Source organism: Setaria viridis, chromosome 1 (assembly GCF_005286985.2).
Source record: "Setaria viridis chromosome 1, Setaria_viridis_v4.0, whole genome shotgun sequence".
NCBI classification, from domain to species: Eukaryota; Viridiplantae; Streptophyta; class Magnoliopsida; order Poales; family Poaceae; genus Setaria; species Setaria viridis.
Window position 1 is genome coordinate 30663418 of NC_048263.2, and position 14519 is coordinate 30677936.

The 14519-nt window shown below is 46.4% G+C and overlaps 1 protein-coding gene and 1 long non-coding RNA gene across 2 annotated transcripts; both read left to right on the plus strand.

Annotated features, from left to right (window-relative positions):
- The first annotated feature begins 3600 nt into the window (after positions 1-3600).
- Positions 3601-8895, plus strand: LOC117845578 (uncharacterized). The gene is made up of 3 exons (XR_004638089.2): positions 3601-3876; positions 7564-8112; positions 8207-8895. It is a non-coding gene; the product is annotated as an uncharacterized lncRNA (long non-coding RNA).
- A 1101-nt stretch (positions 8896-9996) lies between these two features.
- LOC117841997 (uncharacterized) lies at positions 9997-14289 on the plus strand. The gene is given in 7 exon segments (XM_034722334.2): positions 9997-10051; positions 10136-10205; positions 10323-10438; positions 11489-12109; positions 12112-12183; positions 12989-13215; positions 13308-14289. Coding segments are annotated over 7 exon segments (1500 nt in total). The 3' UTR covers positions 13647-14289.
- The last annotated feature ends 230 nt before the right edge of the window (positions 14290-14519 follow it).

Below are 14519 nucleotides of genomic sequence, written 5' to 3' on the forward strand. Positions count from 1 at the left end.
GGTTCATTAAACAAATTCAAGCGCATACCTGCGATGCAAAGGGAAAAGTTAAAGATTATAAATGTGGATGAAAATATTATAGAGTAATTACTTACTAAATCTATCACAATTGGATGAAGATAATAAGTATATATATCTATTGTGTTTGAATATTTAACAAACGAGAGGTAGCTTATAGAGTAATATTTTTTAGCAATGTAGTCCCATTTTTTTCCATTGGAGACTCCGCATTAGTTCCCATCAGACAAGCTAGAAAAAAAAGAGACAAATTCTCATAAAAATCAAAAACATCATACACCAATCCTGTAAAATCTAATAATCATAGCCATTGATCTATTATATTTTCTAAAAAGTTACCCACCACTATCATTGTGAAAATATTCAAAAATGAGCTCTAAACCTATATCTAAATTACCGAGCTCAGCTATTATAAAAAATAATCTAAAGTAATCCCACAATCTTCATCCAATTTACTAATACATATCATTATAAAGCATAAATTAAAATGTCATTCTAAAATTTTATCTATATTACCCACGTAAGTTGTTTTTAAAAATAACCTAAATTAAACATCTAAATCTTAATCTAATTATATTCATGTGCATCATACATAAATATCAAAAATAAACTAATATATGATTCTAAATTACCTATTTATGTCATTATTAATATAAAAATACTAAGTTAAAGTATACACACACGATGAGTGTCACCATTTAGACCATTTATACATGTACGTGAGGAATCGATGAAAAATATTGATTTGTATGCTAAACATAATGTATGGAGGATTGGATGTGCGATACAAAATGGAAAAAGTATGAATATGGATGAAAAAGTGCATAGAGTAATTATTAATTAAAAATCAATCACAATTGGATAAAGATAGGTACATATCTATATAAGTATTATGTTGACGTATTGAAAAAAATAAGAGAGTAGTAGGTAATCAATTTTGATTATTAGCTAGGAGTTTAATTTGTAAATAATTTTTAAATACAATAACTTCTAAAAATATTAACCCGTGCGGGAGCACGGGTTGATGGACTAGTGAATCTAATACTGCAACACGGGGCTTCAGTCTTGAAACCTCTGCTTTTCAGCAACCAATCAAGAATCATAAAATTCAATCAGGCCAGTATTTTTAGAGGAAAATTACTCAAACTTCGTTTAAAGAAAAGAGGAATTACTCAAGTTCAACGTCAAATCGACACGAACGGGTACAGCAAGGCAACGAACGATTATCATTACGACTATCCTATTACACAGGGATGCAGCAAAGTATAGCAATGGCAGATGGAGCACAGTGACTAGTAGCCAGACAGCTAATTGAGCTTGTTGGTTTTCCCGCAGCCTGCTTGGTGACTCCATGCCGGGACCTACTCCGGCCAGGCGTCGCCGGCGTCGCAGTGGTGACCTCCTCGACCGCGTACCCTTTGGTGTAGTAGTCGTTCAGGATCCGTTCCCTCTCCCGCATGAATCGCGCCTCCATCTCGTCGAGTTCCCTGAATATATTAGCGATCAGGTGATGTAGTCGTCCATTTGATCCATGAGCACCGGGAGGTTGCCCTGGTCAGCGAGGTTCATCTGGGCCAGCCTCTCCTTGCTCACCTTGGGGATGGCGTCCTCGGGAAAGTACACGGTCTTGTAGCGGATCAGGCTGTTGATCTGCTCCCGCGACATCCGCGCGTGGTTACGTTCATCGTCGCCTTCAGTGCATGTTTTATTGATTCTGGGAGGTCACAGGCAGGAAAAGAAAAGAAAAAATAAAAAAGATTCGTCCGGTTGGATTGGAACATCAACGCGGGGAACCACTTGACTCAACTGCCACGCCTAACTGGTCAGAATGGGATGTCAACGCGGTCTCACCATTCCACTCACCACGGCAACAGGTTCGTTGTTGTCTTACGTTGCCGCCTGTGGATCCGCCGCCAGTGCCTTGCCCTTCTCAATCTGGGCCTTGTCCGACGAACTCGACATGGTTGCCTCAAGAACCAGGGGACAGTGCTTGAGTCTAGAGATGAGATTGATTGGGGAAGAAAGAAGCTCCTCCCCCTCTTAATTTGTAGCACCGCCTTCTGTAGTGCTCGGATACGGGGTGGAGTTGGAAACCGTTTCTTGTTTCCGTATTGTTCTTTAGTACTAGGAAACAATATGGATACTATTTTTTCCTTCTAATTTTAACTTTTTAAAATAATATTTTAAAAATAACGCCACAGTCGAATATTTTCATCTCGTGATATTCTTTTCGTGCCAATCCGCGTGACGCGACAGGATAATTTTTGCCATTTGATATCTACTCCCTCCGTTCCCTCCGTTCCAAGTTCCCTCCATTCCAAATTAAATCGTTTTAATTTTTTATTCATAAATATATCAATATTTATTCCAAATTAGATCATTTTAGTTTTTTTATTCATAAATATATCAATATTTAGGAATAAAAAAGTTAAAATGATCTAATTTGGACCGGAAACGGAGGGAAGTAACTCTTGAACTTTACACCTTGTTGAAGCCGTTACAAACAGCGGTGGACGCAACGCAGAGCACATGTCAGAGATTTTCCCCAGATAGCAAATGATAATGGTTCTTTTTCTGCAACGTCGGCCAGTCGGTGATCCGGTGCGGCAGCTCACGTCAGATGTGCCGGCCTGACGCCTGCCTGATCATGTTGTTCGGTTCAGAATCCCTTCATCTTTATCTAACCCCCTCCCTAATCTCTTTCTTCTTGAGCAATAATCAGTGCACGTGGTGCGGAACGGGTTCTCACGAGGGGGAGGATCCGGGTCTTTGCTTGATCTGACGGGAAAAAGAAATTGGTTTGCAAGTGATCTTTGGCCCTTCACATTCTCTCGAGCTTCCTGTGATGTTCTTGTTCTCACTCCCATCAGTTGGTTTGTTTTTTTTCCGATACACAGTTTGTTGAAGCTTTGAAAGCATTACCACGGAACCACTGGTTGTTAAAAAACAGTCAAATGGCAGTCAACGCAATTCGTGCATTCCTGGAATTGTTCATTCAACTTTTTGCTTTTGATTTTTTCGTTTCTAGAAGTGTTCAGTCATTGCTTCTGGGTTCCGGCTGCTGTGTGCTGTGATTCCTCAGGCCTTGTTCGGTTGCATAAGATTCGTGCCGGATCGGGAATGATTCCAGGCATGGATCAAGAGCTGGTTTCAGGTTGATTTTTCTTTTCACCAAAAATCTTGTTGGTAGAGCATGAATTCAATCTAAGAACTAAACTAATTGCAACAATGATAGGTACAACAAGAGACCGGGATTGATTCCACACCCCTCGACATATGGATTGATTCCAGGTTTAAATTGGGTAGAAGGGTTGGGATGGATCGAGTTTCAAACCATGGTGGATTTAACTGAACACCTCTTCCCTCAATTTCAGTATGAAAGAAATGGCTTGGAACAGGGTGTGGAAAAGAACCGGAATGAAACCTATGCAACCGAACAAGGCCTCGAAGGGCCAGAGGCCAGAAGCAATGTTGGCAGACCATCAGAGTAGGCCGCGCTGCTGGATTTCGGCAGTGACTGAAGTGGCCCAAGAAATCGACGATGTAAGGCCCAAGAAGTTACGGTGCTGCTACCTGCACGTGTGCAAACTGGTAAGTTGGACGGACTCAAGGTCTTCGCAGAAACAGCGGTCAAGCAATGAAGCTAAGATAAGCCGTGACACAGTGGCAGATGAAGTGCAAGTGTGTGGATGTGACGAAGCTGCAAGAACTGTTCTTAAACCCCCGTAAGGGCTCAGCCTGTTGAGCATCCAAAAGTTCCAAATAAACAAACTGAAAGCTCACAGTTCTCACACTGCCACCCGGAAAACCAAGCAGATCAAAAGTGCTATAAGGGCGTCGTGTACTCCGGCAACACAGGTACTCCTGGCCTCCACACTGTTTAGATTTGCTCTCTCAGGTCTCAGCCCGTCGGCCTCTCCTGAGTCCTGAGCAGTACCCCTACTGAACATTCTTTTAGCTTTTCTCTTAAGCTGTCGATATTTATTGGTGGGGGTGAAGATGCTATCAGTTACGCTATGTATATACCTTGCAGATGATAAGTGTATTATCCAGGGGAAAAATTGGTTCTATAGCATTAAAAGAATGTCGCTTCCGAAAAATATCACTGAAAGATCTCTGTCACGTAAAATACCATTGAAAAAATAAACCGTTACCTTAAACTACCATTCCGTTATATTTGGGCGTTGACGCCGTCCGTCCGTCCACTTTTTCCTCTTTCGTCCATGCCCCGCGCACGCTCGCAGCTCATCTGCCCTGCCCTGCTCCCAGGCTCCCAGCACCATGGCGCCGCAACGCCCGTCCACGCGTGATCTGCTGTGCGGCCAGCCTGAGCCAGTAACGAGGCCCATGCCGTCGTGGGCTCGTGGCGAGTCATCCAGGGGCTGGACGGCGCATGGCGAGGCCCGCGCTGGCTTTGGATGGTGTGGCGCACCCGCAGCGGCAGTTGCGTCGGCCGTCGGGGCTTGCTGTTGTGAGCGAGTGCGTTCTTCCGCGTGGAGGCAGCACACGAATAGTAGTGCTGTGAGTGCAGGACCTGCGGGCGAGCTACTGCCCATAAGGGATGACGTTGTGGCATGATGTGGGCATTGAGCAGTTCGAGAGAAGCTAGATGCAAACACCGCACGCACAACCACGCGAAGCTAGAGGCCGCGTGCACAAGCTCGACCCTGCATGCCCGATCCGCTCGTCCGCAAATTCCTGCAAGTAACAAATCCACTCACTTACGGATTGTTTTTCTCGGTAAAGCTCCGCGTTTTCTCATGATGTATGTTCTGCACCGCAGTCCGTAGCAGGCAGAAGGACATCGACGTCGACGGATTGGTAATCAGCGGCACTGGTGAGCGAGGATTAGAATCGTGCTGGCTTGTGGAGCTTCCTCACGGTAAGCAATCAGCAGGGCAGCATCTGATTTGAGCACACCTGGGGACGGACAGAGGAGGAAGAAAGGAGATGGACGGCGTTAACGTCGAAATTGATGGAATGGTATTTCAAGATAACGGTTCATTCTTTCAATGGTATTTTACTTGATGGAGATGATGGAGATCTTTCGATGGTATTTTTTAGAAACGACGTTCTTTCGGTGCTATATAACCAAATTTCCCTTATCCAAGCCACCGGCGAAACTGGACATTCATGTACTGTTGTCATTGTTGCTCCTATGCTATGGACTTGGCATGCAACGTCGTCCATTGTTCAGCAGTACATGGCAACAGCACCGATCTGCTCTGGCTGCTTGATTTCAAGAACGGCGTCACCAACGATCCATTTGGAGCCTTGAGCAATTGGAATACCAGCACCCACTTCTGCTGGTTTAGTGGCATCAAGTGCAGCCCGACACGACCATGGCGCGTGACGAAGCTCAACCTCACCGGCCAAAGCTTGTGTGGTCAGATCAGTTCTTCTCTTGGAAACATGACCTTCGTTGATACTCTTGATCTGTCCAACAACAGCTTTACTGGTACCGTGCCTCTTCTCAACAAACTCCAATACCTGAACTCCCTTTTTCTGGGAAGCAACCTTTTACAAGGTGTTATTCCTCCTAGAATAGGCTTTCTTACCAAGCTACAAGGTCTAAGCTTTCAAAGAAATTCTCTCTCCAGGTCATCCCACCAGGCCTCGGCAACATCACCGATTTATCAGTAATTGTTCTTTCAGAAAATCAACTGAACGGGCCAATTCCCAATGAGTTTTGGCGAATGCCAAACAGAGCATCGTTGTACATGTTCGAAAATAATCTGTCGGGTGGAATCCCGCGAACTCTCTCTAATTTGTCTTCTCTTGGACAACTATCCTTGGAGGGCAATATGCTGGGCAACACATTGCCATCTAACTTCGGCAACGCCCTCCCTAGTCTCCAAATTCTGTACTTGGGAAACAACATGTTTGAAGGATACATTATATTCCATCTTCCCTAGGCAATGCTTCAGGTCTAATAGATTGGGATCTGTCATCTAATAAGTTCACTGGTCAAATCCCAAGCATATTCGGTAGTCTTTCAGGGCTGTCTATTCTACAGCCCGTTCGGATGGCTTCCGCTAGGTTTTTTCCGGCTGGGCTTTTCAGCCCAGCCGTTCGGATGGCTTCCGCTGGTAGCCTGTCGTGGAAGCCGTTGGAGCGGCTTAACGACGCACCGACGCTGCCCCCGTGCTTATCCAGTGCCTCCCGCAGCTCGCCCCCTCCATCGCGTGCTCTCGCCCCTACTCTGCCGCCGTCGCCCCCGCCGCTCCGCAACGCCTGCGCTATTGCCGCTCTCCGCCGCTCCGAAGCGCCTGCACTATCGCCGCTCTCCGCCGCCGGCATTGAGTCGCGTCGCCCGCTCCCTCCCGTCACCCGCAGCTCGCCCCCTCGGTCGCTCGTACTCCCTCTGGATCCGTCGCCGCCGCAGCTTCCGCTCAGGCGCTCCGTCGCTCGCGCGCGCTCTCTGCCGCCGGCGAGCCGTCGCACCGCCCTCTCCCTCGCGCTCGGCCGGGCGACGCCGCCGTCGGTCCCGTTGCTCGCCCCCTCCGTCGCTCGCTCCGGATCCGCCGCCGCCGGTCCCTCCGGATCCGCCGCCGCAGCTCCGACCGGGCGCACCCGCTCCCGCGCTTGGGCCCGATCTCCGGCGCCGGCCGTCCGTCGCCTCGCCCGCTCCGTCGCGCGGATATCGCCCCCTCTGTTGGTCGCGGTCGCTCCTGAGCCGCCGCCGCCGCTCCCTCCGCTCAAACGCTCCCTCGGTCGCGCCCGTCCTCCGCCGCCGGCGGGCCGTCGCGTGCAAGGACCTCCTCCCAATCCGTCACCCCCTCCCTCCCCTTCGCTCACAGGTATGGCTGCTCCCCCATCGGATTAAGCTTCGTGAGGCTTGTTGGAGGACGTATTATGCTCATGGATTCTGGCCGTGATTCTAATACTAGTAGTATATGTTTTCATCACTCGTTCCTCTGCTTACTCTAAGTTTCATTATTTACAGAGTATTTGGCACGGGTGAAAATGGTACTGGTGGGCGAAAATGCAGCATATTTTGTTCAACATAGTTAATGTGAATTGTAGAACCTTCTCTAGAATTGTGATTGTATTGTAGAATTGAGTTGAAATTTGTAGGTTGTAAGTTAAGGTTTGAGATTCCTGAAAATTGAAATCTTCACAAGTGAAATTCCTTTGATTCATGTTGGAAGCTCAGAGCTATGTCAAAAAATACAGAAGTTCTTTTGGGATGCATTGTTGACTGAGGAAATGGTCATGTTGTCATTTAAGTTATTGCTTCGGCTCTGTTTTCGCTCTATTTGTTTGTGGTTTGTAGATGAACGTGCTTATGTTTTCACTATGTTAGATAATAAACTACCTACTGCAACATTCTACCATGGCATGCTTATTTCTATATTTTGATTGCATATCACTCTTACTGTAATTGTCAAATGGAACTAGTGTATGAATTTAAATTCAGGATAACTGATTCAAATGATGAAATTTGCACATCAAAACCGTGCCAGCTTTCTTTTGTGCCCGTGATTGTACTTTCAACCTTCTGGATTATGTTGACCGTATGTTTTTGGTTTTCTCACCTTCCAGGCGACTGATACACGGCTACTAGGAGGCCAACCGCGAGGAAGTATCAACGGTGCCCACACTGGCATCATCATCGACTTCGTCCTGCTCTCCTCCACCGGTGAGCCCATACAATTTCCGCCACAAACGCGCCAAGACACCTGCTAAGGCAAGTAACATATCCAGTAATTTTAGATTGTTTAGTTGTACGCAGCTCCTGGTTATCTGTAGCTCGGTGCCATATAATTGCAGCTCCTGTGTACTCAGATGAATAACCGTGCCAGCTAGGATGAGGGCACGACGAAAACTTTGCTGGACTTGTGCATTGCTCAAAAGAACCAGTTCAATTGGAGCAACAAATGCCTCACTAAGTTGGGATGGAGGAACGTGTACTCAGGCTTCAGGGCACAAACTGGGTTGCATTTGGGCAGTAAGCAGCTGCAGAACAAGCTGAACAACTTGAGGAGGGCATTCCTCACCTGGCTGGCCTTGCAAAACAAATCTGGTTTAGGACGCGACACACAAACTGGTGGTGTGTCTGCTGATGCCACCTATTGGGAGCAGGACCAAGAGGTACGTCCTATGCCAGGCCCCTAAGTTACTCGGCATCTTATTTGTACTTTTATGTTTGTGATCTTGATCATTTACTGTTGCTTCACCATTGCAGGACACCACTGGTGGTGATGCCCAGCCGAGTTCTGTTAAGCCTCCACCTTTCCTTGACGTATTGTTTGAGTTGTTTGGCCATGAACCCCAAGATAGGGGCACCTTGCTGACGGCAGGAGGTATTCGTGAGGCGACACCTAGCGTGAGGACTGAGGGCAATGCAGCGGACTTGGAGCAGGACCCCCCCTGCTAGTAGTGCTCGTGCCATGTCCAAACGGCCGGTCCGGGAATTCTCTGTGGACAGTCCTACAAAAAGAAGAAGTGACAACTTGGAGTATTACATCAGGGAGCTATCTGAGAGTGTGGCAAAGAGGAGCCTGCAACGTGCAGATCGTACCCATGAACAAATGGTTCGTTGTATGCAGCTCCTGAAAGAAGATGGTATACAGGAGGGGTCTCCGCTTCACTGCCAGGCTGTGTATTTATGTACTAAGAGCACGGAGTATCGGTCGGCGTTGATGGAGATGACAACGAAAGAGGGCCGAATGAACTGGATACAATTCTACTAGGACATGACCAACAAGAAGTGATTGTGCCATGACTTTGTTTTATTATAGTGATGTGTAGTGATGGGTTTCAAAAATAATGTTTGCACTTGTGTTGGAACAGTAATGTTAGCTTCTGTAACATGTCCTATTTGTTGAACCTTTCTTTTTAGTGCTAGTTCAATTCCTTTGAAGTTTGTTGCCATCCATGCTCAGCAATTTATTTCAAGTTAAATTGGATCAGTTCTTTGTGTTACGTTCCTTTCATCACTATCTGTTAAGTTTTACCTATAAGTTTTGTAGGTAAGTTCCTTTCAAGTTAAATTCCTTTCAAGTTGGATCAGAACTTTTTTTTACCTTGTCTCATTTTACAGTGCTTTGAAGTTATTCGGAATTTTGATGTCTGTTGTTTTTAACTTTTGGACAGGTACTTCAGTAGGGCATTGGTAGCCCTCCGCTCATCAGTAGCAGGAGCATTGGTTTACTTCTGCGTCAGCTCAAGGAAGGGGGAGAGTGAACTTTACAGGCACTGCACAGGTTCGAAACAAATGAATATGTACCTATGTGTAAGGTGGGTTTGCTGATGCCCCTCCTATTTTGCATGCGCAGGTTCGCTCAAGGTTGAGTAGTGCAGATGAACAAAACAGTGACACCGGCAGCGACAACAGCTCTATGTTCGATCTGAAGTGTTTAGGAGGAGCTGCAGCCGCATATGCGGAGGTTCGCAGCATTCAGTGTCCTAGACGGAACCCGCCAGTTGATCTGCCATGCATGACGGGACGGCAATGGGTTGAGCTGAACCTCCGGGACAGGCGGCGGTGCTTCGATAATTTTTGTTATGTATCCCGACACGTTCCTTCAGTTGCATGACATGTTGGTTAGCAATCATGGATTGAAAACGTCGCAAGGGGTAGAATCTGTTGAGGCTTTAGCTATGTTCGTGTGGGCGTGTGCGACACAGCAAGCTTGCCGTCAAATTAGAGAAAGATTTGATCGGAGTTTGGACACAGTTAGTAGGAAGATGGCGCATGTGGCAAATGTAATGTATTCGTTTGCCCAGACAGTCATCGCTCCGAAGGATCCTGCGTACTCTAAGGTGAATCATAAGCTGAACCAATATGCACCGTTCTTTGATGGGTGCATAGGTGCTCTAGACGGTATGCACATTCCAGTACTGGTCGGGCGTGAGTCCCGTGTGGATTTTATTAACAGAAAAGGGTGGACGAGCTTCAATGTGTTAGCCATATGCGATATGGACATGTGCTTCACGTATGTAGGAGCGGGGATGGCAGGATCCTATCACGACATGGCGGTGTTGCATGACTGTATGGCGGCAAGGACCTACCCCCATCCACCTGCAGGTATGGTACTTCACTAATTACGCACATGAAGCTGCAATTGCAAAATGTGGTGCACTAATGTTGAATGTTTTTGATTATCTGTAGGCCGATATTATTTGGTCGACTCGGGCTACGCAGTTCGAGAAGGGTATCTGGGGCCGTATCGAAATACCAGGTATCACCTAGAGGAGTTTAGCAGAAGGGCGGCGAACACATTGGAGGAGAAATTCAACTTTCACCATTCTAGTCTTCGCAATGTGGTCGAACGCGCATTTGGCGTGCTGAAATCCAGGTGGCACATTCTGCGGGAAGTTCCACTATATTCTCGAGATCAGCAAACGAAGCTTGTTATTGCTTGCTTTGCACTCCATAATTATTTGCTGGACCTTGCCGATGCAAGTACTGCAGGTTCGACCATGGCGCGAGCTCCGGACTATGGGGTGTCCAAATGGGTGGCAGCAAATGCTACTCGTGATATGGCCAGCGTACGAGATTGGATTGCGGCGGGAATCTCTTTCATGTAAATGATGGGTGTATGCTGTGTACGTTCATGTTGTAATTTGTATGTAACAAATTGTAGTAGTTGGTGTGTACGTTCATACCCTCCAGTGTGTTGGTTATGTTTGCGTGATAAAATTTAAATGTTGTAGGTCCTTTTACCGTTAGAAATTTAATTTTCGAATGTAGCAGCGCATCCGTAGGGAGAACAGACCGAAAATTGCTAAGGAGCAGCTGCCACCGCTCCCTCGCTCCCATCCGTAGGGAAACAATTTATTTTCTTTATTCTTAACAACCTTACATTTTTTAATTCTCAATAATTTCCGAATGATTTGTAGTCCCACGCCTGACAATAGTTTCATTTTATAAAAAGAATAGCCAAATGAGACTTGCTAAATTATTTGGTGGATAAATTCTTTTGGAAACACCATAGATACTTGTTTGCAGGTAATAGTGAGTAACTAAAGTTTGGAGCTGGAGTGGCCCAAACGGCCATTATCCACTGCCTGAAGCCGCAAGCAGCAGCTAGCAGCTGTGCTGCAGCCGCTGGCAGAGCGGCTTCTAGCTCTGCCAAACGGCATGCTAAACCTTGAGGAAAACATGCTTGAAGCAAGCGACAGTGCTGGCTGGGAATTCTTTGATGCCCTGACAAACTGCAGTTCCCTGGAGGTGCTTTCATTGGCTAATAATAATCTGCAGGGAGTCATACCATATTCGATTGCTAACCTGATCTACTAATGAACGAAAACCACCTATCAGGAATAGTTCCGCCAAGTATTGGGAAATTTAGTGCTTTAGTTAGGCTCTCATTGGGAATCAATAATCTTACCGGTACAATAGATTGGATTGGAAAGCTGCAGAAACTACAAAAATTAAATCTCAACAACAACAACTTTTATAGGGACAATCCCACCTTCACTTATTAGCAACCTTACACAATTAACACAATGTCTTTTGCAGAAAATAAATTGACTGGTTTTATACCACCTGGCTTGGGAAACCTTAAACATATGACAAGTTTGAACCTTAGCTACAACAATTTCCAAGGGAGCATACCAGTCAAGTTTGGCAATCTTAAACAACCAATCTCACTACATGTTTCATCAAACAAACTTAGCGGGGTCATTCCTGAAACTTTGGGCCAATGCCAACAGCTAACCACCATTCAAATGGACCAGAATATTCTTACAGGAAACATCCCGACCACCTTCAGTAATCTAAATAGCTTGAGCACGCTTAATATTTCGCATAACAACTTGTCAGGACCCATGCCAGCTTGTCTAAATGATCTTGAGCTTCTCACTAAACTAGATCTATCTTACAACAATTTCGAAGGAGAAATACCAAGAAATGGAGTATTCGACAATGCTTCAGTTGTTTCACTCGATGGCAATCCCAGACTCTGTGGAGGAGCCACTGATTTTCATGTGCCTTCTTGCCATCTTGATTCTAGAAGTGTAGGACTCGCAAACAATCTGGTCGAAATATTGATTCCAATATTTGGCTTCATGTCTCTTATAGTGTTGATATACATTATAATCTATGGGAATAAGACATCAAGAAGACCGTACTTACTGTTGCTTTTTTTTGTAAGCGGTTCCCTAAAGTTTCCTACAAGGATCTAGCCCAAGCTACAGAAAACTTCTCCAAGTGGAACCTAAGGCATTTTGTTTACTTCCTAAGTTGGGAGGTGCCAAATTGGCATTTTGCCATAAATACGACACTGTAGCGTTTCGTTTGTATTTGTGAATTATTGTCCAAATATTGACTAATTAGGCTCAAAAGATTCGTCTCGCAAAGTACAACAAAACTGTGCAATTAGTTTTTGATTTCGTCTACATTTAGTACTCCATGCATGTACCGCAAGTTTGATGTGATGGGGAATCTTCTTTTTGCATAGTGTCAAAGTTGGGAGTTTGGAGGGAAGTAAACAAGGGCAGTTGACTCCAAAATCCCAATTTTGGCACTATGCAAAAAGAAGATTCCCCATCACATCAAACTTGCGGTACATGTATGGAGTACTGAATGTACACGAAATCAAAAACTAATTGCACAGTTTTGTTGTACTTTGCGAGACGAATCTTTTGAGCCTAATTAGTCAATATTTGGACAATAATTCACAAATACAAACGAAACGCTACAGTGTTGCTACAGTAATTTTGACACCCCAAAGTTGGGCAACTAAACAAGGTCTTGTTTAGTTGGCCAATTTGGGAGATGCAAAATTACTGTGCCAACACTGTAGCACAATGTAGCGTTTCGTTTGTATTTGTAAATTATTGTCCAAATATTGACTAATTAGGCTTAAAAGATTCGTCTCGCAAAGTACAATAAAATTGTGCAATTAGTTTTTAATTTCGTCTACATTTAATACTCAATGCATATACCGCAAGTTTGATGTGATGGAGAATCTTCTTTTTACGTAGTGTCAAAGTTGGGAATTGGGGGTAACTAAACATGACCTAATTGGGAGTGGAAGCTATGGTTCAGTTTGCAAAAGGAAAATTAAAGCCTGCCGTGCGCCGCCCCCCGGCCGCCGCCCCATGGGGCACGGCGTCAGCTGCGCCCGCACCGGCGACGAGCACGACTACTTCCGCGCGGCGCAGCTCGGGGACCTCGACGCCCTCGCCGCGCTCTACGACCGCCTCTCCGCGCTCCACATCGCCGCCGCCAATGGGCGCATCGAGGTCGCCCCTCTTCTCCACGCCATGGTGAATCGGCGCAAGCAGGTGCTGGATCCCATCAAACTGATGCCTTTTTTTTTGTTTGCAATTGCAAGGATCTCTCTGCTAGCTTTGGGAGGGGCTGCGGAGCTGGCGGGGTGAGGGGCGGCGGCGGCAGGGCAAGGGGCGGCAGCGCCGGCGGGGCGAGCGGGGGGCGAGGGAGGACGGCGGCGGGGCGAGGGGCGGCGGCGGTGGGGCGAGCAGCACCGTGTAGTTCCTGCCGTTCTTGCCGCCGCCGGCCTTGCGGCCGAACCCAACGGCGCCGTCTGCGAGGCGCTGCCGGTTGTCGGCCCAGCTCGGGTCACAGCGCCAGCAGTCAGTCGTCCACCGGATTGCCGGTGCCGCAGTCGCCGTCAATCATCCGTCGGTGCTGTGACGTATTCACGCTTATGTAAAGAACAAGGAAGATTAAACTCACTGACGGTAAGACGATGGTATAATTTACTCTCAGAAATTAATACAGTTTAGCTACCTGACTAAATCTTGCACGACCTGTTGCCCACCTGTGGTTGAGGAGTGGATTGACAATGGAGAAGAGATGGAAAGGGGAAGAAAGGATGCAGTAAAGCAGAAGAAGATGAGAAAGGCCATTCTTGTTGATGACAAGACGAACTTGACACGAACAGCAATTTAGCAGTATAGTAGTTGCTGATCTCGATCTTAATAGACAATAATACCCTAGCCGTTGGGTAAGTGACTTTGGGTAAACCCAACTGTTGTATGTGACAATTGTGCTTGCGAGACTGCTTGTCCGCCTGAAGGCTGTTGCTCTTTCAGCTTGTGCTGGTCCATTGGCTGAAGAGATGCAGTGGCCTTCCCTGGGTACGAAAGCAGCTTCGCAAGGGGGCTGCTGATTTTGACGGAGGAAAAATCAACGACGTGGAGACCTGGTCACGGTGGTGGGGGAAAAAACGGACTGCCTAACATGATGACGTGGTCTGATTTGAAATATTAGGAGATTAGCTTTTTAACATTCTGCTGTGGCTTGATATATTTTTGGGAACGAAATTTTTTAGCATAGCTCCTGATACCTCGTTTTGGGCAAGAATTTTTTAACACCAACCTGTGGCTGCTGTGCGCGTAGGAGGGGGTGGCGAGATTAGCTCGCACATGACCCTAGGATGACCGGTGATTCAGCGGCATCGTGGGCACGGGATCGACGTGCTCGCTGCGCGGTGCGCGGCTGACCACTGCGTGGACTTGTTCTTTGTATTCACAGAATAGAAGAAAATACACAGAAAATGCTGCAAGTCGTTACGCAGCACCAA